At 37.2% G+C, this 21334-nt stretch overlaps 3 protein-coding genes and 1 pseudogene across 3 annotated transcripts in view; 2 read left to right on the top strand and 2 right to left on the bottom strand.

Moving 5' to 3' along the window:
• Window positions 1-3862, top strand: part of LOC111784436 (stearoyl-[acyl-carrier-protein] 9-desaturase, chloroplastic-like) — a 4739-nt gene extending 877 nt beyond the window's left edge. The window contains exons 3-4 of the mRNA XM_023665145.1: window positions 1882-2386; window positions 2950-3862. Of these exons, the coding sequence (XP_023520913.1) occupies window positions 1882-2386; window positions 2950-3510 (1066 nt within the window). The 3' untranslated portion in view covers window positions 3511-3862. The remainder of the gene's footprint in view (window positions 1-1881; window positions 2387-2949) is intronic.
• A 1404-nt stretch (window positions 3863-5266) lies between these two features.
• Window positions 5267-6066, top strand: LOC111784439. Its single transcript, XM_023665147.1, has one exon. The coding sequence runs from the start codon at window positions 5361-5363 to the stop codon at window positions 5916-5918; it is 558 nt and encodes a 185-aa protein (XP_023520915.1). The 5' UTR covers window positions 5267-5360; the 3' UTR covers window positions 5919-6066.
• An 870-nt stretch (window positions 6067-6936) lies between these two features.
• LOC111784435 lies at window positions 6937-10607 on the bottom strand (annotated as a pseudogene).
• Window positions 10608-13153: 2546 nt separating this feature from the next.
• LOC111784434 (putative metallophosphoesterase At3g03305) lies at window positions 13154-19619 on the bottom strand. Its single transcript, XM_023665144.1, has 4 exons — window positions 19221-19619; window positions 18264-18505; window positions 15907-17481; window positions 13154-13732 (listed from the first exon to the last, which is right to left on the bottom strand). The coding sequence occupies exons 1-4, from the start codon at window positions 19522-19524 to the stop codon at window positions 13613-13615; spliced, it is 2241 nt and encodes a 746-aa protein (XP_023520912.1). The 5' UTR covers window positions 19525-19619; the 3' UTR covers window positions 13154-13612.
• Between the last annotated feature and the right edge of the window lie 1715 nt (window positions 19620-21334).

Here is a 21334-nt window from a genome sequence, read left to right as displayed (position 1 = left end):
TTTTTTTTTTTTTTTTTTTTTTTTTTTTTTTTTTTTGGGTCAGGTCATCTTGATAGAAGAAGACATATTTGTTACATTTATACACATATGTATTATTGGTGGTCCAAGTTGTATTTATATAAACCTAATTATACTTTCAATTATGTTTGCATTTGTCAATATTTTCTCAAGACTTTTAAATTTTCAATTCCATTCTAAACTTTGTCCCTTCAAAAAAGAAAATTGAAAATTACATTTTGCTCATTCATAACGATGTGGAATTGTGGAGAGATGTGGTCTTCAATAATTTCCTTTAGAAGAATTTTGATTTATTGTTTGCTTAAATGTATGTTCTATTTGAAAATCACACAGACGCATATAATGGTGCTAGTGTAATATTTGGATTTCGAAAATTGCTCTTATTCTTGCCTTGTTGTTACCAAAATTAAATTAAGCTGTATTAGGCATTCTTGCAGGGTTTTTTTATTATTAATTCCTTCATTTTATCTAGTTTTTTTGGAATGTTTTAAAAATTAGGCTTGTCCCTGAAATTTTCTAGCCATATTTTAGAAATAATTTCTAAAATTACTTTTTGAAGTTCTTAAAAATTGGCTAGTACTTTTTAAACCGTTTCTAAAATAAAGAAACTAAGAAATTAAGAGAATACAAATTGAGTACCGTTTGCATGAGCTTAATTATTCAGCGTATTCAGCGTGTGGCTTGCTTTACTTTTGAATATGTTCATACGTAAGCAAACATAAGCTTGTAGTCTTAAAATTTGGTATCTGAATCTTGGAGTTTTAAAACATTGATGTTGTTGTCAGTTTAGTTGATCTGCCAGTGCCCCTATACCCGTTTGCCACTTGTAGATAATAGAAGTAACCCCTCTCCCTCTCTTTCTCTATGCAACACACCACGGGTTTTCCTTATCTAAAGAAAAAATATGGAAAGCTGATTGTTATGGTGCATTTAGTGTACTATTCTCCATAGATAGAAATGGGTATTTGGGGCTCTTTTAGAACATTATGCAAAATAGTTGGATATATCACAACCATCTATGGATTCATTCTTGTTACCTGGGTCGACCCCAAAGTCATAATGTCTCAAAACGAGGAGGTCATAGAGAAACTCTATTTTATTCCTTTCTTTTGAACTTCGTGAAGAATCCCATTCGAGATCTCCCTCGCTATGAACAAAAAAGTGGGGCTGCGCCCCTGTTGTGCACTCCCTCGTTCTACGTAGCCTTGTTGATTCTGAACTTCGTTTGTGGAGGAACCGGATATTTTACGGGGCAGCTCTTTTTTATGTGCTGCTTTACCCTGAAAGGAAAATGAGCTTCGCTCCTCTAGGCTCCCGACGCTCCCCTGGTTCGCAAGAAGGAAAAAAGACTCATCGGACGAATCGCAGCAATTTCCCAATCCTAACGAAGTAGTTCCTCCGGAATCCAATGAACAACAACGATTACTTAGGATCAGTTTGCGAATTTGTGACACCGTAGTCGAATCATTACCAATGGCGCACTATGCGCATAAGTGCAAAAAGACAGTGCAAGCTTTGTTATGCCGAAACCTAAATGTTAAGTCAGCAACACTTCCAAATGCGAGGGACTTTTCTATGATTCTATTATGTTTGTATCTATGGATTAAGGCATGTCCTATGGTTGCTCTCGACTAACTGTTGGCTTCTTCACACTACATTTCCATTCAATTTGGTATCTTAGCAGTCTGCAGTAGCTCATTCCGGATTAGCTTGTATTTTCTTGAGTGGAGTTGCTTGTAAAACTGCACTCAGAGAATCTCATAAGAGACCGAGTTAGGAGTCTCTCGTTGTTCTTGTAGAGAAAATTTCTGCATTATATAGAACTGCGACTGACTTAGCACCCTCGTTTATTTTATTTTACAGATCGACAGAGGGAACAAAAAAGCCATATTTCCCTCCCCGGGAAGTGCATGTCCAAGTGACTCATTCCATGCCACCTCAAAAGATGGAGATCTTTAAATCATTAGAAGATTGGGCAGAACAGAACATATTGGTTCACCTAAAGCCTGTGGAAAGTTGTTGGCAGCCTCAAGATTATCTCCCAGACCCGGAATCTGATGGTTTTTATGATCAAGTCAAGGAAATAAGGGAGAGATCGAAGGATATTCCTGATGACTATTTTGTGACGTTGGTTGGGGACATGATCACTGAAGAAGCACTTCCAACTTACCAGACAATGCTGAACACCCTTGATGGTGTTCGTGATGAGACCGGTGCAAGCCTCACCTCGTGGGCAATATGGACAAGGGCCTGGACTGCCGAAGAGAATAGACATGGTGACCTTCTGAATAAGTACCTTTACCTGTCCGGACGAGTCGATATGAAGCAAATTGAAAAGACCATCCAGTATCTCATTGGATCAGGAATGGTTAGTTTGCTTGTTCTCAAAAATAGTTTTGTTTTTGTTTTTGTTTCTAGGAACAATTCCTTTTCCCTTGAATAGTAAAGATTTTTGTGCGCTTGAAGTCAATTCAAAGTACTGTTGGTCATCCCTAAAAATTTACTAGGAAACATCTAGGACAAAACAAATTTTATTACGTCAACTGAACATGTTTTCATTGAAGCTGTATCTTAAAAAGGAGGCAACAATTTTCCAAAACATTCTCAAGTAGCACCCAAGTTCTTAGAAACTTGTGGTCCCTTAGAATTCTGAGTTTAAACAATCTGTAAGTATTTTTGGTTATAAAATTGTGTACTTGGATCTCTTTTGAAGTTTGTACAGTATCAGATTTGATCGAACATTGGATGCTGGGTCACTGTGAGTAGATGCAACTTGCTGCTTCTACATAATGACCTTCGCTGCCATCATGAATGCTAGAAATAGTTCATTGTCATATTTTTGTATATACATTTTGTTTGAAACAGTTGATTTATCTGGATCATAGTTTAATTATAAGATGCTTTGCTGTTATTTGTCTTTGTGCCTTTTAGGATCCCAAGACAGAAAACAATCCATACCTTGGTTTCATCTACACCTCATTTCAAGAGAGGGCAACTTTCATCTCCCATGGGAACACTGCGAGGCTAGCCAAGGAGCATGGTGATTTTAAGCTGGCACAGGTATGTGGTATAATTGCATCTGATGAAAAACGCCACGAGACTGCATACACCAAGATCGTTGAGAAGCTTTTTGAGGTCGACCCTGATGGCACAGTTATGGCCTTAGCTGACATGATGAAGAAAAAAATCTCAATGCCAGCCCATTTGATGTATGATGGCCGAGACGACAACCTTTTTGAGCACTTCTCATCTGTTGCTCAGCGGCTTGGAATTTACACTGCTAAAGACTATGCTGACATTCTTGAGTTCCTCGTCAGCAGATGGAAAATAGAGGATTTGACAGGTCTTTCAGGCGAGGGACGCAAAGCACAAGACTTCGTGTGCGGGTTGCCTCCAAGAATTAGAAGGCTGGAAGAGAGGGCTCAAAGTAGAGTCAAGCAAGCACAAAGAGTTCCATTTAGCTGGATCTTCGGCCGAGAAATACAAGTGTAAGAGCAACAGAACTACATGGCTGGACTCGACTGAGGCCTTTCTGACAACATATGAGGTACAAGTCTGATGCGTTTTCGACTTAGATATCACTTTCTAATCGTAATTGCTGAAGAAAAGTATGGATTAGACTGTCTTGTTGCTGCTGCTGGTAGATGCAACAGCTATGTCACCATCCAGTTCCTTATTGCTTTAGAAGAAAAGGATCAGTATTGACTTGGTTTTAAATTTTGTGGTACACAAAATAGAATGCCTAGTACTCCTCATCTCTTGTAATAACCAAACCAACTTTAAATTATGGCGCAAAATCTTGAATGTTGCTTTGTCTTTTATCCACCACCAGCACTCGTTCCTACTTTGATGTTGTTTGTTTTGGTTTAGAGGTAATGGTTTTGTTTATCAGTTTACGTAGAAGTTTTGTTAAGATATGAAAGAAACAAATATTGAAAAATGGAAAGATAAAAACAGAAGTAGGGCTTTACAAGTTCTTATAAATTTAGGATTGATTGCTCTTTAGTGAATGGTTGGGTTCATCAAACAGACTCATTCAAAGGTCGCTTTTCAAAGTCTAGTTAAAGGGCTGAGGAGGCTATGGCTGGCATTGACTGGACTTTGGTGTCGTAATTTTGACATTCTTATGACAAACTTTATTGGAAATCTGGACCCCATTTTTATCTAGTTTTGTGGCTTCGTCGGACTTTAGGAGATTCTCCTTCGTCGACCGAACATAACTCATATGAAAACTAAGCTTGTTTGACTATACACATTGTTCGTGCATGCATGTTTGCTTGTTGCAACACTAGCCGACTTGCCTTTATTGTAGGTCAAGTCATACAACTCAACCTTGTCTCTACTTTAAGTTAAAGTTCGATGTTGCATTTTATCTCATCATTGTGATTTTCAACATGGCCAACGATTCCTGAGCTATCCAAGCCCTGAGACATCGTCAATCTTTGCTACTTGCTCGGACATGCTTATTGAGAATCAACCCATGAGTCATCTTCATCATCAGAACACCTCGAATTTTTATCCATCTGAATAGTATCGAGACATTAACTATCCTTATCCAGGCCGAGTCATTTATGGATAGAGAGCGGCCCCATATACCTATATGAGTGTGTTGCCTCCAATCTTTGCTTATCCCTCAGCTTGAATTTAATACACACTTTTCTGTGTGTGTTGGATGATGCACCGTTCTCCTCGATCACATCATAACACCTGTCTGTCTTCCTCTGTGTGTGGCCAATGGACGTCACTTAAAGATCACCATCTTGTCGATCTCCACGTGGGGGTCATAACCTACTGTTTTCATAGTATGATTGTGACACTATGCCCCAGCTTCATGGCGCTATCTTGAAGTGGTGATTTATGTTCATATCACTATAATGCTAATGTAATTTTCTATTTGTAAATTCTTGTTGCTAGATGTTTTTCTACAATGATATAGACCCATTTGAGAATTATTTTCAACATAGATTATTAACCTAAATAGAGTGGTATGGCACTTAGAAGTCAAGGTTGCCATTGTTGTGGCATCTTGAGTGCCCATTGTATGTAATCTTCACAACATAATAAAACTAGGAAGGTCTCAAGAAATTAATAAATAAGTAGCCGTTAACCCCATTTTATTCCAATTGGAGTAACGTCCCTCAAAATTTAAACATAAAGAGACAAAAAAAAAACATTTCAATTATGAGCCAAAAAAGAAAATGACCGTTGCCCCCAAAAGCTTTGAAAAGCCCTATAAACTTCCCCCTTCTTCTTCACCAACCTCATCTCACAGTCTTCAATCTCCAAAATTTTCTCCATTAATCGCACAAATCCGAAGCTTTCAATCACACTTCTCTCCACCAATGGGCCTTTCAACTTCTTCTTCAACCTCAATTTCTAGGGCTCACTACAACATCCACAATCTCTTCCTCCTCTGCAACTACGTCCTCCTCGGCGCCGCCACCAGCTGCATTTTCCTAACCCTATCCCTCCGCCTCCTCCCTTCCGTTTGCGGTTTCTTCATCATCTTCCTCCACGCATTCACCATCGCCGGCGCTATCTCCGGCTGCGCCATGGCCTCTGCCGCCACCGGCCGCTGGTACGGCGTCCACATGGTCTTCACCGTCCTCGCCGCCATCTTCCAAGGCTCCCTCACGGTCCTGGTCTACACCAGAACAGCCAACTTCCTTGGCGAACTGAAATCGTACGTCCGGGAGGAAAGCGGAACTGTGATTCTGAAATTGAGCGGCGGATTGAGCGGCTTGATCTTCTGTCTGGAGTGGATCGTCCTGGTTCTTGCGTTTTGGTTGAAATACTATTTGTATGTTGAAGGAAATGGAAGTAGAGAGGATCTGAAGATTCCAAATGGGAAGGTTCAGCAGTTTGAAGATTCCAAATGGGCGCCGCCTTTCCCTGTTTAGGAATACTTCCTTGTATTCCGTTGCATGCTTTTCCTTTCTTGTTCATTCAATTTCTGATTCATATTCATTCCTATGTGTTCTTTCCTAGTTCGCTCTATCATTTATGAGGGAGTAATCATATAATATACCATTCCTTACCTTTTTCAAACATTTGTCCAACTACTATGCTTAGTTTCGAAGTCTTAACATCACACAACAACGCACACACTCGACCTAGATGAACAACACAAAGGATAGAAGAGAGATAACGCAAAGAAAAATATTGGCTAAAGGTTTATATTGATGACTTCAAGTATGGATACGAGAATATAGAGAATGCAAAAAGAGTATATCTTTAAATTTTTGCCGCTTGACGGATATATATGTGGAAGATTATTTGGGAGTGAGTCTCACCTTGGTTAATTTAGTGGATGATCATGGGTTTATAAATGAAGAATACCATCTCTATTGTATGAGGCCTTTTGGGGAAGCCAATGCAAAGCCAGAAGAGCTTATGCTCAAAGTGGACAATATCATACCATTGTGGAGAATCGTGATTCCTAACATGATATCAGAGTCATGCCTAAAACTTAACAATGTCGATAAAATCCTCAAATGTCGAACAAAGAATTGTGGGCCTCGAAGATGTAGTCAAAAGTGGCTAAAGTGTCGAACAAAAGGTGTACTTTGTTCGAATGCTCCAAAGAAAGGGGTCAAGCCTCAATTAAGGGGTTGCTATTCGAGAGCTCCATAAGCCTCAAAGGAGGCATATAATGTACTTCGTTAGAGGGGAGGATTGTTGAGGATTATTGGAAGTGAGTCCCAAGTTAGTTAATTTAGTGGAAGATCATGGGTTTATAAATGAGGAATACTATCTCTATTGGTACGAGGCCTTTTGGGGAAGTCAAAGCAAAGTCATGAGAGCTTATACTTAAAGACAATATCATATCATTGCGAAGAGTCGTGATTCCTAACAATAATATATATATACCCATTTGAGCTAAAAACATTTTTCTCTAGTTTCCATAAGCTTCTGCATCTTTTGCAAAGTTTTTATTTCCTTTCTCTTTTCAAACACTTCAGAGTTCAATCAGCAACAGGATTTACAGATATAAGGAAGGGGACAGACAATGGATCATAGAACACAAAAGCTGGTAAAAAGTGATCTTGGACGGCTGAACAGGTACCTTTTTCAATACTTTTTCTTCTTCTGGGGTAATATCCTCTTAATCTGCATATATATAAGATCGTGCATACTGTCAAGTAAGATCGAACACCAGAATCAAAATGAACAAACTGAAATAATCACTGAGAATCTCAAACATAATCAAAATTTTGTTCTAAATCAGAGACAAACAACTATAGAATTCTACTCCAGAACAGTATGCAGATCCCATGCATGTTTAAAGTATTTGAAAGAACAAAACTCAAAAGAAAACTTGAAAGAACAAGAAGTGACCAACTATTAAAAGCATCTATGTATCAGAATTTTGAAATCTATGAGTCAAATTTAGAACCAATTCACCAACCTGCCGTCGGTTTAAACAAAATCTGATATTTGGTATATTGGGGAACAAATTTAGATACCCTGTGAGCAGGACTGAATAGCTGATACCTGTTAAATGAGACATTGTCATTGTCAAGGATCAAATATTAACAAGTACAAGAGAAGCATGTAAACTATAAAGATTCAAGACATCGTAATACGCAGACTTAAGAAACATGCATTCCTCAGCAACATCACATCAAGTTCAATAAAATAGTTCATATGAAAGAAAACTTGCATATTTCAGAAGAAATAGAATAAGGTTGAGTATAAATATGTTAAAACACATTCATCACTCCTTAAGTATTTCAGCCATTGGCTTCTGACGAATGCCCCAATGGCTTTTTCCTCTTGAACGAATTGAATGATCTATGGAGCGCCAAGAAGACAAATGCCGCCTGAAAGTAGAATATTTCTTAAATGTATGACCGTATAAAGAAAATGAATACATGCGGATATCAGCAAGAATCATCTCATCACTTGAGGAAAGTATGCAGTCCATTAACTGCGTGCAAGCCTCCAGCAATGGAACTGATGTAGTCAATTCAGTTGTTGATTGATTATTTTGGCGACGGACTTGATGAATTTCCTCTAAGGAAACGATTCATGAAGGAAGCTTGGTTCAGTAAAGAAATATGATGTTTATGTTCAGCTTCTTCCTTCTCTTTGCGACGTTGTTCTTTTTCAGCGTCAATCTCTTTTTTCTTTTGACGTTTTTCTTCCCTTTCTTTCACTTTTAACTCCCTTTCCTGATTTTAAATGAATTGTGCAGGAAAGTCACTTGAAAAGCCCAAGAGCAGAAAGACAATCAAATTTTGAATCACATAAGTTCTTCTTACCCTTTGCAACCTTTCCTTTTTTTGTTCCTTCTCTGTTCTCTGTTTCTCCTTTTCAGCCTCCCGCTGATTTCTCTTTATTTGTTTGACCATTAGCTTCTCTTCTCGTTCTACTTCCTTCTCAGTCCTAAAATAAGAAGTTAACATTAAACAAGCAATATATAGGAATAAGATGATAAAAGCTCATACATTTCAGTAGTAATCTTCTGCGACAACCCATCCATTAATAAACGGATATTGGCTTCATCAAACACTTTAACAAGTTCTTCTGATGCCTTAGTAAGCTCTCGAATGCCAGTCTGATCAGTCTCTAACCTACGAAGTGCTGACTGCATTGCTGAAATAAGACATACATCAGAGATTAACAACGGAGGAAAAATAGACTAAACACTCCAGAATCAAACCATTAAAATAAGCCCAGAAAAGAAAATGATTTTAGGAAGAATTCTACTTCTTTTCCAGGATTTTAGGATGAATTCGACTGATTGAACTATTTTACGGTCTCTTTTCTTATTCGTTGGTCTCTTTTCTTATTCGTTATTCTTTCAGAGGTAAATTCAGTTATCGTGTCTTTTGGTTCTTCTTTCTCCTTCAATACTGCAAAGTAAAGACTCAGAAAGAGAAAGATTAATGATAGTTTACGAACTTCACTCATTCATAACTTGATTGAACCTATTTATTCTTTCATTATAAACTCGGTCTCACTCCTATTTGACTCGACTGTAAAGGCTTAGCATATGGATTTCATTTAGTAGCTGCAAGCCTATACAAAGGCATAAGTATTCCTATACAAGGCATACAAGGGCATAATTATTCCTATACAAGGGATATGGATTTCATCAGAGATTAACAACGGAGGAAAAATAGACCAAAAACTCCAGAATCAAACCATTAAAATAACCCCAGAAAAGAAAAAGATTTTAAAATCAAGGAGAAACGAAATTATAAGAAATAGTGTATTTATTTTATACAAGCAACAAGTTTATAGTGCATAGGCACTCCTTTCTTTTTTATAGATTGCACTCTTAAAACTTCTGTTCTTGATGATTTCTTGATTTTGTAAAACTATTTGGTGAGAGAAAGCCCTTGTCTGTTCTAATTCCAATACACATTTCCTTTTCAATAGCCATCTCCTTTCAACATTCCCTAAAACATCCTTTACATGAAACTGGGTAAAGATCCTTTACAAGTTACAGCACACCAACACCATAAAGTAATCAAACTTAACACAGCTAAAAGAGTTCCAGGACTAATAGGCAGTGAAAAGAAACATTGCTTATGCTTGAAAACAGCAATTAAAGACACTAAATTAGGCATATTTCCCAGATCACATATTGACCCCAAAACCAAAAGAAGATAGAAAACAAAATAGAAGTGCCTACCCAAAAGTGCAGTGATCCTCTCGTGAATCTTTCTCCGACATGTACGACGATTGCTCAAGATTCCACGGATGTACTTTGGCATCAACGTTAGGTCAGGGATCTTTAAAATTAATGAGGAAGATCATCATGAAGCACAAAACTATCAGATATAAATAAATAGTGTTGGGAGGATGAGAGATGGGTATAATAAACGTACCTCCCAACACCATAGACACTCTTTAGAGATGTCTTCCATAACATCTTTATCGCCGTTGGGCAAGCCATAGTTGACCCTCCGACCAAAAGTACGAATAGAAACTTTCACGAAATCGCCATCGTGTATATTCTTCATCTTCTCGTAAATCTCATCAAGAAGCATCGACAAAGGTAGTTCACTCTCTTCCATAAGAGCGAAAACAATCGAAATGGAAGAGCTACATTGGTCTAAATCAATATCCACTTTCTGACTCTTAACTTCGTCGTAATACTTAAACAAGCTGTCCATCTCCTTCTGAAGAACCTCGATCCTCGCCTCTCTCTCTGCCTTTTCCAAACTGTCCATTTCCGTGCAGTTCCTCTCCCGCTTCTGGACCATCCGTGGCCGATTTTGGCCATCCGTACTCGAATTTTCCGAATTCTCATCCACGTCCATCACCACCACCGTAGTATTAGTATCCTATAATAATAAACTAGACTCCAAAAATTTGAAACCCTGAGGGTTGAGACAGAGCAAGAACAAAAGATTGAAATGTGAAAGAGGGAAAACAAAATTCGAAAAGTTCTTGGTCCAGAAATTTGAAGGATGAGTATACTTGGCAATTACCTTGAAGAAATTTGAAGGATGATGATCGAGTTCTTGGTCCAGAAATGCTGCAGGATCGATTGTTCTTGAGAAAACTGATTTTTCCCGCCAAACGAAATTGGCGTTGCTTGGCACGATGGGGTTCTATATGGCGGACCTCTACACCAAACCAAATTCTGTTTCCAATTTATACGTTATTTTTAAATTTAAAAGTAATTTTTGGTGGTAAATCCTGAAATTTATTTAATAAAAAATATACATAAATTTGAAATTACTCCCTACCAGATTCATCCTCATGATCAACTCCCTATCCGATCATAGCACGACTTGACAGATATCACAGGGATCCTAGACGTGGTCAACAACTAGGCCGATATGAGATTAGGGAGGATGAGAGGTCTCGATGCAATGGTCTACATGAGAGCATGTTATCAGTGTGGACAAGAAGGCCATGTAGCCATGAATTACAAAGTATAATATTATGACGCATGTGAGGGTCACGGGGCATGCGTCATCATACATTATACCATTCTTGTAATTCCAACAGTAAGTTCGCTTACTTGTTTGACCTCGGCTAAGATCCCTAACTATTTTATAGCTGTTCCGAGATTGTCATTCGATGTTTAACTCAACCTATACATACTCATATCACATTTTTAGGACATAATATTAAACTTAGTTTAGCTAAGCATAGTGATTACCCCCAATATTTATCTTAAGACTATACATAATTGAGTAAACAAGAGTCTTACTGACCTCAAATGTCCTCAATAAGGTCAAAACAGGTTCGAGAGGGTAAAAAACCTAGGAAACAGTTACACAAGTTATTAGAGGGTATTTTTGAGATGTTTGCAAAAATTTAATGGAAATTTTTGAAAAATAAAAATATATTTTTTTTAGATAATAGAAAAAGTCACCCGTAATTTTGATAATCTAGACTAGATTTTATTTAATAAGGTTATAAGTTAATCAATCAAATTTTATTCATGAACTATATGTTTTTTTGGGACTGGATCAAACAAAGAGTTTAAAACATAATCTTATGTAATGAAATTCGGTCCTCCCACGTAAAGTAAACAAATGGGTATTGCCCTCTCATTGGCTCGAGAGGGACAAAGTTTATTGCTAGATTATAAATAAATTGTTCATTAAAAAAATAAATGGGTATTGCCCTCTCATTGGCTCGAGAGGGACAAAGTTTATTGCTAGATTATAAATAAATTGTTCATTAAAAAAATAAATGGGTATTGCCCTCTCATTGGCTCGAGAGGGACAAAGTTTATTGCTAGATTATAAATAAATTGTTCATTAAAAAAATAAATGGGTATTGCCCTCTCATTGGCTCGAGAGGGACAAAGTTTATTGCTAGATTATAAATAAATTGTTCATTAAAAAAATAAATGGGTATTGCCCTCTCATTGGCTCGAGAGGGACAAAGTTTATTGCTAGATTATAAATAAATTGTTCATTAAAAAAATAATGGTACTTAGGTATAATGTACTAGAAAAGCAATTGACTTTGCAACTTTAGGACTAGAGAGTTTAATTAATTAACTTTGCATCATTAGAACTTATAATTTATAAGTTCGTGAGGTCTCATTGCTAAATAATAGTACCAAAGACGGAGTAACTCGTATAACTTTCTTCATATTGTTTACATCAAAAGTATGATTGTATGATTGCTTAACAGTTGATTTTTTTGTTTAATTCTAAATGAATCAAAGTTGGACCAAATGCATTGTAGATTTAAAATGTTAACTACCCGATTAACGATAGATATATGTGCTTTGATTATTTGGATACTTAAAGTTAATAGGTGTTGAACTTGACTTTCGATTGAAGGGTATTGATTATGGAATGTTGCAAGCACAGTTTAATCAACTCTATTGAAATCATATAGAACTCAAAAGAGTAAAATATAGGTTACAATGGGCAGTCATCGCTAAATACATTTCACCTAGTCGAGCAATTGTGAGATCTCACATCGGTTGAGAAGAAAAATGAAACATTAAGAGTGTGAAAACCTCTCCCTAGCAAACACGTTTTTAAAATCGTGAGGAAAAGTCCAAAAGGAAAAGCATAAATACGACAATATCTACTAGCAGTGAATTTGGATTTGATTGACACATTTTCTAGGTTGAAACACTTTTGGATCTACTTTATCTTGTAAGTGTTTACGTTTGCATTTACTTTTTTTTTAAAAACTTATCAAGTATTATAGAAGATCGATAATATCGAACCTTTTCCTATCCGATAAGGCTCGACTAAAAACTAATGAAGGAGAGGACATGGGTTGAGCCAAAACATTCTCCTTATCAGAAACAACTAAAAAGGAAATGAACTCCTAATGAAACTAATTCCCAATTCCTAAACTCCCATGCTCTTTAGCTTGATGGTCTAATTCTCTTGGCCATCTAACATGGCCCCCCAAGAATGGTCTTCTACCATCACAACCCCACACGACTCTTATACCATTTTGTAAGGGGTTGTTGTTTATTTCCTCTCAAAAACCAAATGCAATGAAAAGGCATTGTCCTAAACTTGTGTATACGATACACATCTTCCCCTTTTCTTAATCAATATGAGAATTTGAAGTGTTGTGCAGCTAATAATGAGCGTTCAGTATGCTACAAGAACTTACCAATGAGTATATATTCATAACATTCTTATGCCCTCATACTACTAAACTAAAGTTGTAAGAAACACTTCATATCTACGCAATTGGAATATATTCAAATGGCTAATGTTTTCTAAACATGATGACTTATTATTTTCAGAACAATTGAAATTGTCTCTATCTAAGATCTCAACATTGTGGATAGTAGATTATATACAATGATTTCAAGTACGCAATAATCTCTGCCATCATAACAGAACTTCCAAATGAACCTATAGTTTTCAATAATTCAGAGGACGAGAGATATGTTTATGGAGCAGACTATATAAAAAGAGACATACAGCAAAATCTTACAGAGGGTAGTCTTTGCTTTCGGCCTGTGTTCTGCAACATAATGGGCATATCATTGGACTTCAAGCAAGAATTATGTTCTTTTTAAATTGCAGTTCCCCATCATGTCAGAAAAGGCACATTTGTTAGTATCTGATCTTGCTTCTCGTGCAGAAAATACTTCAAGCCGACTAAAAGTTGAGAGTAAGAAGTGCGGCCAATGCTCAGTGGATGCCTCTGGTATGGTAAGCAACATAACCCAACAACAATGGTGTTACGAAGCAGTACATAGGACAGTGGAGAAATGGATTCATCTCATAAGCCTTCATTACAGCCCTGCAATTCTGTGATAAAAACACCAAGAATTGGTAAACAGTATTATAAGTCCAGAATCTAATGGCCTTAAAAGGTGGTAATGGAAACAAAAGTATAGGCTTAAAATGACTTGGAATATCTATCAATAACCTTTCTACAATTTTCATTTTATGGCGTTAATCAAAAGTAGTTTATTGCCTTGTATTCCTACCACACAGAAGAAAGCATCAAAGATGGTGATCCACCAAGAAAGCACATTGACTCGATCACACACCTTTTTTTGAGTACCTTTCTCCGATTTGCACAATAAGGAATTTGTCCAGGGCCGTTGGTTTCAAGCTCAGGGAACAAAGAGAAAGAAAACTCAGTCCTTGCTCTTGCTGCAGGTGAGGATGAGGGACTTTTTCATTCTCAAGGTAGAAGCAAAAAGAATAACCAAAAGACATCACTGTTCGTTTCTTGACCATGAAAAATCTGGAATTTGGACCAAAGGATTTTCACCTGAGCTTTAAAATGAGGGTCTTTGATGAGTTGAAGGAGGTCATCCGTGGTTTCGTTAGGCCAACACCACAGAATATTGAACAAACTAAACAGCCTAACCCAACAACTAGGAGTGAACGAGCACAAGAAAAAGATGTGCATCAATGATTCCCCATTGNAAAAAAAAAAAAAAAAAAAAAAAAAAAAAAAAAAGAAGAAGAAAAGAAAAGAAAACACCAGTAAAGAGAAGGTGGAATTTCGAGAATTCTTTGGATTGTATGGCACGTATTCAACCTCTCAAAAGAGAAGATCCACAAGAAAACCTTGACCATTTTGGGGAATGTGGCTTGCTATATAATGTTCGATTTCTGGTTATCCAAAGCCGCCTGCTTCACAATAAGCCAAGGAGCGAAAGATTTGACCGAGAAAGAGCCATCGATTTTCCAGAAGCCATACCTTCAAAATTTCGCTACTATTCGATCTGAAGTTGTGTAGTTTGTTCAAGAGAGCAGCCCACTCACAACCTTCAAATTGGTGACATTCCTTAAATTTAGATTCTACACAAGCTAACAGTGGAATCTTTGTCAAACACAGTTCTAAACAGTCTACAGGACCCCACAAAAAGGGGTTACCCATCATTTATTTGTCCTTCAAAATCGGGTTCTATCTCCTCGACTGATTCTAATTTTGTACCATCTAATGTTATTAAGTCTTTTTATATGATACACCGAACCTTCATGGATAAAAAAAATGAAAGAATAAAAGACCATATAAAAAGGAAACCCACAAAAAATGGGAGCCAAACAATAAATTACAAAAAGGGGCTCTAATGGTACAAAAAGACTTGGTCACCAAAATCCGAAAAGAAACATAGAATTTAGCGAGGGACCAAACATCGTGTAGGAACTAATGTTATTAAGTCATATCATCCAACTAAAAGTGGGTCCACTAGCTAACGAACGGACTTGTATTCTAAGCACCCTCGTTATTATCCTTCTCTAGTATACTTGGATAACCATTGGCCTTAAATTCTCAAGCTTGTTATCAAGTTTCAACCTTCAATATCTGCTCAAATATTGACCTTTCGACTGCATGATAATTTTGAAGAGCGTCTTACTAACTTTCCGTCACTTCTCATTCATGACATTTCTCTGAGCTAGCCTCATCTCACTGTCAACCTCAGGTTCTTCAAAGTTTCCTCAACATTACTATAAAACTTTAATGATTTAAGCAATAACTTCACAGAAACTGCAGTAATCATAATTTCTGCCTTGAAACATGAGTGAACTAAACTAGATTGTTTGAATTTTACCTATCTCTTAAACCAATCTGTTGGTAGTAAAGTGGATAACTAATATAAACACTATTTTATAACAAGGAGCCATGCCAGAAAAATCCTATGTAATGGTGATATGCACCAAACAAGAACAAATACTTGAGAGAACTCTCAATTTCCATTTTGTTTCACTTTTTTAGCTTGCAACTATTTTTAGATCCAGAGAGAATTTCGAAAGAGACATGCTAGAAATAAATATCCGACTCTTAAGCCATACCATGATTATATCGGATTAATTTTGGTGCAAGTAATTGACATTCAGAAAACTAGATAATAATTCTAATAGATAGCATCTCATAAAGCATTTATTTTTTATTTCAAGAAAAGCTAAAATTTTTGCAGAAGTATAATAACGATTAAGGAAAAGATTATTTGATAACGACTTACCAAAAAATGCTTCCAACACAATACTGCACAAATGATCAGAAGAACTTTCCGAATCCACCTCCATTTAAACCAAACACTAAGCCTCACATTGCTTGTCAAGTCAAATGATTCACGCCTCTTATTATTGTAGTCATAATCATCTTCTTTCTTTGCTAAAAGAGAGATGAAATGGTACCCATAGACTCCTCTTTCAACAGCAAAAGCAACCATGATGAAAATAGCAGGGTAAACCACAAACAGAAGATGGGAAAGAACCACAACCAGGATATCTGGAGAACCAATATATCTATGTTTGTTCGTTTCATTTGAAGTTTTGACTACCCATCCCATACAGGTCATGTATCCCCAGTCCTTTCCATCTGTGAAGACTTTCCCAATAAACCATGGAAATGCCATAAGGTAGATTAAGTAACCTACTATGCAGAGCCATAACATGGGAACCTTGCTAATCTCCTGTATAACCCATGCCATGCCATTTAGGAAGCTTTTATTCACCTTGAAATTGTTGTAAGTGTATTGCTTCTTTGATAAAATAAGAATCACTTTTGGAAGAATAAGCATTGAGAGCATGATAAACAGAGCTGACCAGAGTACAGGGAAATATAGGGCTGCCCATTGAACTCCCATAACCCTGAACTCATTCCATGTCCAAGACACTTTTGCAGTGAGACCATTGACAGAAAATGGCCTCAATTCAGATAAAGTTGACCTTCCTGCAATGTCAGTTGCTTCTATTTGCAGATAATATCTATCAGGAGATGGGTCTTCAAAGGCTTTGTAATTCCATGGAGCGGTGTAAAGATCTCCTCTTGAGATGTTATCTACACGTGTTCTACTCATAGGTGCTTGTAGGATCAAACTGAGAGTTCCAGGATTAGAGTCATATATTCTAGCCTCCACAGATACAATAGGAGAAATAGAAAAAACAAGTGCTCTTATCATCTCATAAGCTGAAGTGGCCATCTCATGGCATTTATATTCATAAGCTAACGAAGATCTTGACATGAAGCGTGAATCTAATGGAAATGTAGGCAACAAAATAGTTTTATTACTTTCAGTCTTGAAGTCAATGTCAACATATGACACGTGACCACAATCAATGGCCAAAATTCGCATGGCCCTACTCTTTCTCCAGTCACCCATCTCCCACTCCCAGAATTCTTGAACTGGTGGAACTTTAACCGAACAGTTGGTAATATTTCCAGAAGATATTTGGTGCACATTAAACTGGAAAAACTTCTGTGACAAAAAACTAGAATTTGAATGATGATGCCTCTTCAAATTTTTGCCAAACCTTGTATGGAGATGCCCGCATAAGTAAGCTGATAAAGAATGTTTCAAAAATATATCTCTCAGACTCTTTCCTGAGAGGGAGGAAGCTGAGAATGAGAGAGGAAAATGCCCAAAAGAAACCTTAGTTACTGGTTCAGTTGTCAATGAATCCCATTGAGAGAGTTCCAAATCTAAGTCAGTTAATAGCTGATCAGTTGGATGCCCAAAGACATTTGATGGGCCTCTCAAACCAACGGACATGGTGCTGTCAAATCCAACAAAAAGGTACTTATGTTGACCAGCCTGAATGATGAAACAAAATAATCTATTAATGAGCTGCTCTTTAGTCAAGTAGTCAAGTAGCCAATGGCAGGTATTTGCCCTTGCAAAATTTCACATGAACCTCTGCATAAATGTGTGTGTGTGTGTGTGTGTGTGTGTTATATACTAAAGACCCAACGCAATGGAAGAATAAATGGGAACAAATAAATAAATAAGAACCCAAGAAGAGCCATGTTGCATGAACGACTCCATATTGCATTTGTACCAAGTTAGGTTCATTAATTTCCAGTTCAAATGATGAGGATAATCAAATCCCGATTAACCCAAAAGAAAGAAAAAAAGTAAACCTTTTACTTCTCGAAAAATTTCATGGACAGTTCGACTGCTCATCCCCAAAAAATTCAACTTAAAAGGACAACGAAAAAAGTAGCATATTTCTATACCAAAATATTCCATAAATAGACATGGTAGTTTGCTTGAAAAACATTAATTTGTTATTTTGGGATTTTTTTTTTTTGGAAGAGAGATTACCACAGGATTATCTAACATGCCATAGTAAAATTTAAACATTCTTCTGAAATAGGTTTATAGGATACTAGGGGATGTTGGAAGGTCAAATATTTCATGTGCTTGGAAAAGAAAGTTCAATCATTCGATGGGGCTTTCCGATCTAAATAGTTTTTCCATAACTAAGACCTGAGAGGACGTATTCTCCTCAGGCTATAAAAGGAGGACGATATTAGAACCATGATATTACAAGTACATGTACTCACCACATACCTCATCAAAAGATAATAACTAACCTGAGCAGTGACACTAAACACATTTGCATTTCTGCCCAGCTGTCCACTGATGCTATAGTTTGAAAAGTAATCAAATGAACCACCAACGGATGGAACACCAAATTTATCATGATTTCCTCTAAGGTCAAAGAAGATGCTTTTGTCTAGTCCACTTCTTGTTATAACCTCTTCCATTACATTTTGATATTCCACCCATTCCTCCTCAATTTGTATCATGGTTAACAAGTCCTTGCTTTTTCCATCTGATAAATACAAGAACAGCCTCAAGGGTTATAATTTTTTCGTTTGGACATCGTTTATGACTTCTACACTAAGTATTAGAAAGATCAAGGTTCTAGACTTGGAAGGGTTGGCAATGTTAATAGCATAGCTAGAGTCCATATTCATTAGCCCTAATTTTTGCCACAAATAACAACAACAACAACAACAACAACAATTATAACAAAAGAATTGTAAGAAGCTCATGTATCCACATTAAGGGCTATAATTTTTTCAGATAAGTTTTAACTTTTTTTTATTACTTTTGAGCCCTTGTACAATTCACCACCTCTAATTGCCAAAAATAATTCAAATGAAAAGGCATTCTGCTGCAACTCACAGAACATTCAACGTATGTTGCTTTTGCTCTAGAGCAAAACAAGTTATCACAAGGACCCAGAACGCTTGTTATGTTTAGCCATCATCAAAAGACAGAAATCAACCAGAAGAAAGGGCAAGAAAATTTCCAATGAAAGCAATTGAAAATTATGATTTTCCACAATCTGAAAATTTATGCAGACTATGTCCAGGCACCACGTATGGCCTCTAGAGGTATAATACTATGAATAATTTACAAAAATCAAACAAATAGCAGAACGTTTTAAGACAAAAACATCTGATTATATGCACATCATGCAGTTAAAAGAACAAGAATGAGCTAATTTGACATAAAATCAAAAAAAAGAGAGAGAGCGGAACCTGTAAGATCACCCGTGATAAGAACCAGAGAAGGATTGATCATGGCAAGAGCAGGCCCCACGAAATCCCTGAATTGGAGAGCTCTATCCGGATGGTGAACACTGAAATGGAGATCAGAGAGCTGAACCACCCAAATTACAGATTCAGGTGCTCCCTTCGCCTCCACGATTTTCCTGTTGTTCCAATAATTGGGTTTCGAATGAGAGAATCCGCCCGTTTCTTCATCTCTTGCTTGGAGAGAGGGAACGGCGAAGCAAAGTAATATCAAAACAAAGATGTTCATACTTCCTCCTCTCTTCGGCATAATTTCGCTCCTTCAGTCTTCAAAACTCATAATTCCGGCAAGGAGATCTTATTTGGAGGCTTAGTAAAGCTAGGAGGGAAACTAGACTTCGACCCACCCACCCCTCTCTTTTTAAATATTATAAAACTAGACCATATTTTTTCTTCTTCCACCGTCTAAACTTTAAAAAATATCGAGACACTAAAATAATGTAGCTCGTAAGCCCGAGTCTATAAGATATTTTTTCCTCTTTCCAGTTTAGGTAGGGTTGGATGTTGGTACTTCCCCACACACGGCCCACGCATGCACACATGGGACTAGTAGGCGCGCTCGTATACGTACCCCTAGGTCTGGCTTTATCGAGCTAAACACGCTAATGTGTCGCTAGACACCATAGAGTAAAAGGCTCACATGATATCATGATGAACAAGAATATCGAAGGTACGCATCTGTACTAACATAACATAAAGAGGAAATATCCTAATGCACATGACATTGATAAATGCATGAGGTCCCCATAGCTTAAAATCATAGCATTTAATAAGAATCATTTCGTTTTTCATTTCATTCATGTCATAGTACACATATGAATCATGTATGAATAGTACTTATCATGACTTACATTGTAAGGACCGGTTGACGCGATGGGTCTAAAAGACGAGTAAATTTTTTCCTTCTTGATAAAACCATTAAAATTCAAAGCATAATTTACATTATACCAAAATAGTGTGTGCACATTAGTAATTTAAAATACAACATAATAATTAAAAGACAGTATAAGGAACCGACGCAAAATTTTAAAACAAAAGAGTTGAGGATGACGGGTGAGGTTAGTCTATGGCACCTGCTCCAGAGTCCGCTCCCGACCTCGACCAGCTCCTTATCACCTGGAAAAAAATGGAGAATAAGAAATGAGTACAAGACTCAGTAAGTAGCCTACTTATAGGCTCTTAATCGTGTCCTTGATATGCTAGGGTACCACATTCTTTATTCTTGCTTGTTCTTGTTGTAAGTACTTAGGCCTCTCTAATTCTTGTTCTTGACTTTGGGTTCTTATCTTGATCTTTCTTGAGGACCTTGGTCCTTGAATCCTAAAACCTTGGTTTTTCTTTAAGGGCCTTAGTACTATGGTTTTTGGTTCTTGGTCCTTTATTCCTAGTTCTGGTTGATCCTTGTTCTATTCCTTGATCTTTCTCTTGTTCTTGGTACTTTCTTGGTTCTTGTTCTGGTCTTGATTCGTTCTCCAAGACACTCCCCCTAGGATTTACGGCACTAGACATGCACCTGACAATCCTGTGTCCAAGGCTTCATGCGTTCCAAGCGACACAACCTTAACCTACGTCCAAGGCTTCATGCGTTCCAAGGGACGTAGTCTTACTGCATCTTAGGGCTTGCCCTCCGATACGGTCTGCTTAATCCTATGCCCAAGGCTTCATGCGTTCCAAGCAGCATAGTCTGAAAACCTACATCCAAGGCTTCTTACATTCCAAGCTATGTAATCTTAATACTGCATCAAGGGCTTGCCCTATAATACAGTCTGCTTAACCTATGCCCAAGGCTTCATGCGTTCCAAGCGGCATAGTCTGAAAACCTACATTCAAGGCTTCTTATGTTCCAAGCGATGTAGTCTTAATACTGCATCAAGGGCTTGCCCTATAATACAGTCTACTTACCTACGCTCAAGGCTTCATGCGTTTCAAGTAGCATAGTCTAAGTCATGAGCATGTTGTACCGTGGAAGGTCTTAGGAGGTTCTTGATTCGTGGCTAAGGTAACTTACTCTCTTCTTGCTCCTCCGTGACCTTAGACTACTCCCCTTAATAGACCATAAA

The sequence above is a fragment of the Cucurbita pepo genome, unplaced genomic scaffold, assembly GCF_002806865.2.
Source record: "Cucurbita pepo subsp. pepo cultivar mu-cu-16 unplaced genomic scaffold, ASM280686v2 Cp4.1_scaffold000198, whole genome shotgun sequence".
NCBI classification, from domain to species: Eukaryota; Viridiplantae; Streptophyta; class Magnoliopsida; order Cucurbitales; family Cucurbitaceae; genus Cucurbita; species Cucurbita pepo.
The sequence above is the reverse complement of the archived record's forward strand: the minus strand, read 5'-3'. Positions and strand labels throughout refer to the sequence as shown.

Excerpts from the sequence above, each read along its gene's own strand:
- LOC111784439 (XM_023665147.1), top strand. The coding sequence starts at position 5,361 with ATGGGCCTTTCAACTTCTTCTTCAACCTCAATTTCTAGGGCTCACTAC.
- LOC111784434 (XM_023665144.1), bottom strand. The coding sequence starts at position 19,524 with ATGCCGAAGAGAGGAGGAAGTATGAACATCTTTGTTTTGATATTACTT. Across the intron at positions 17,482-18,263 it reads TGTTTAGTGTCACTGCTCAG|GCTGGTCAACATAAGTACCT; the intron begins GTTAGTTATTAT and ends TTCATCATTCAG. Across the intron at positions 13,733-15,906 it reads TGTGTTGGAAGCATTTTTTG|AATTGCAGGGCTGTAATGAA; the intron begins GTAAGTCGTTAT and ends TTTTTATCACAG.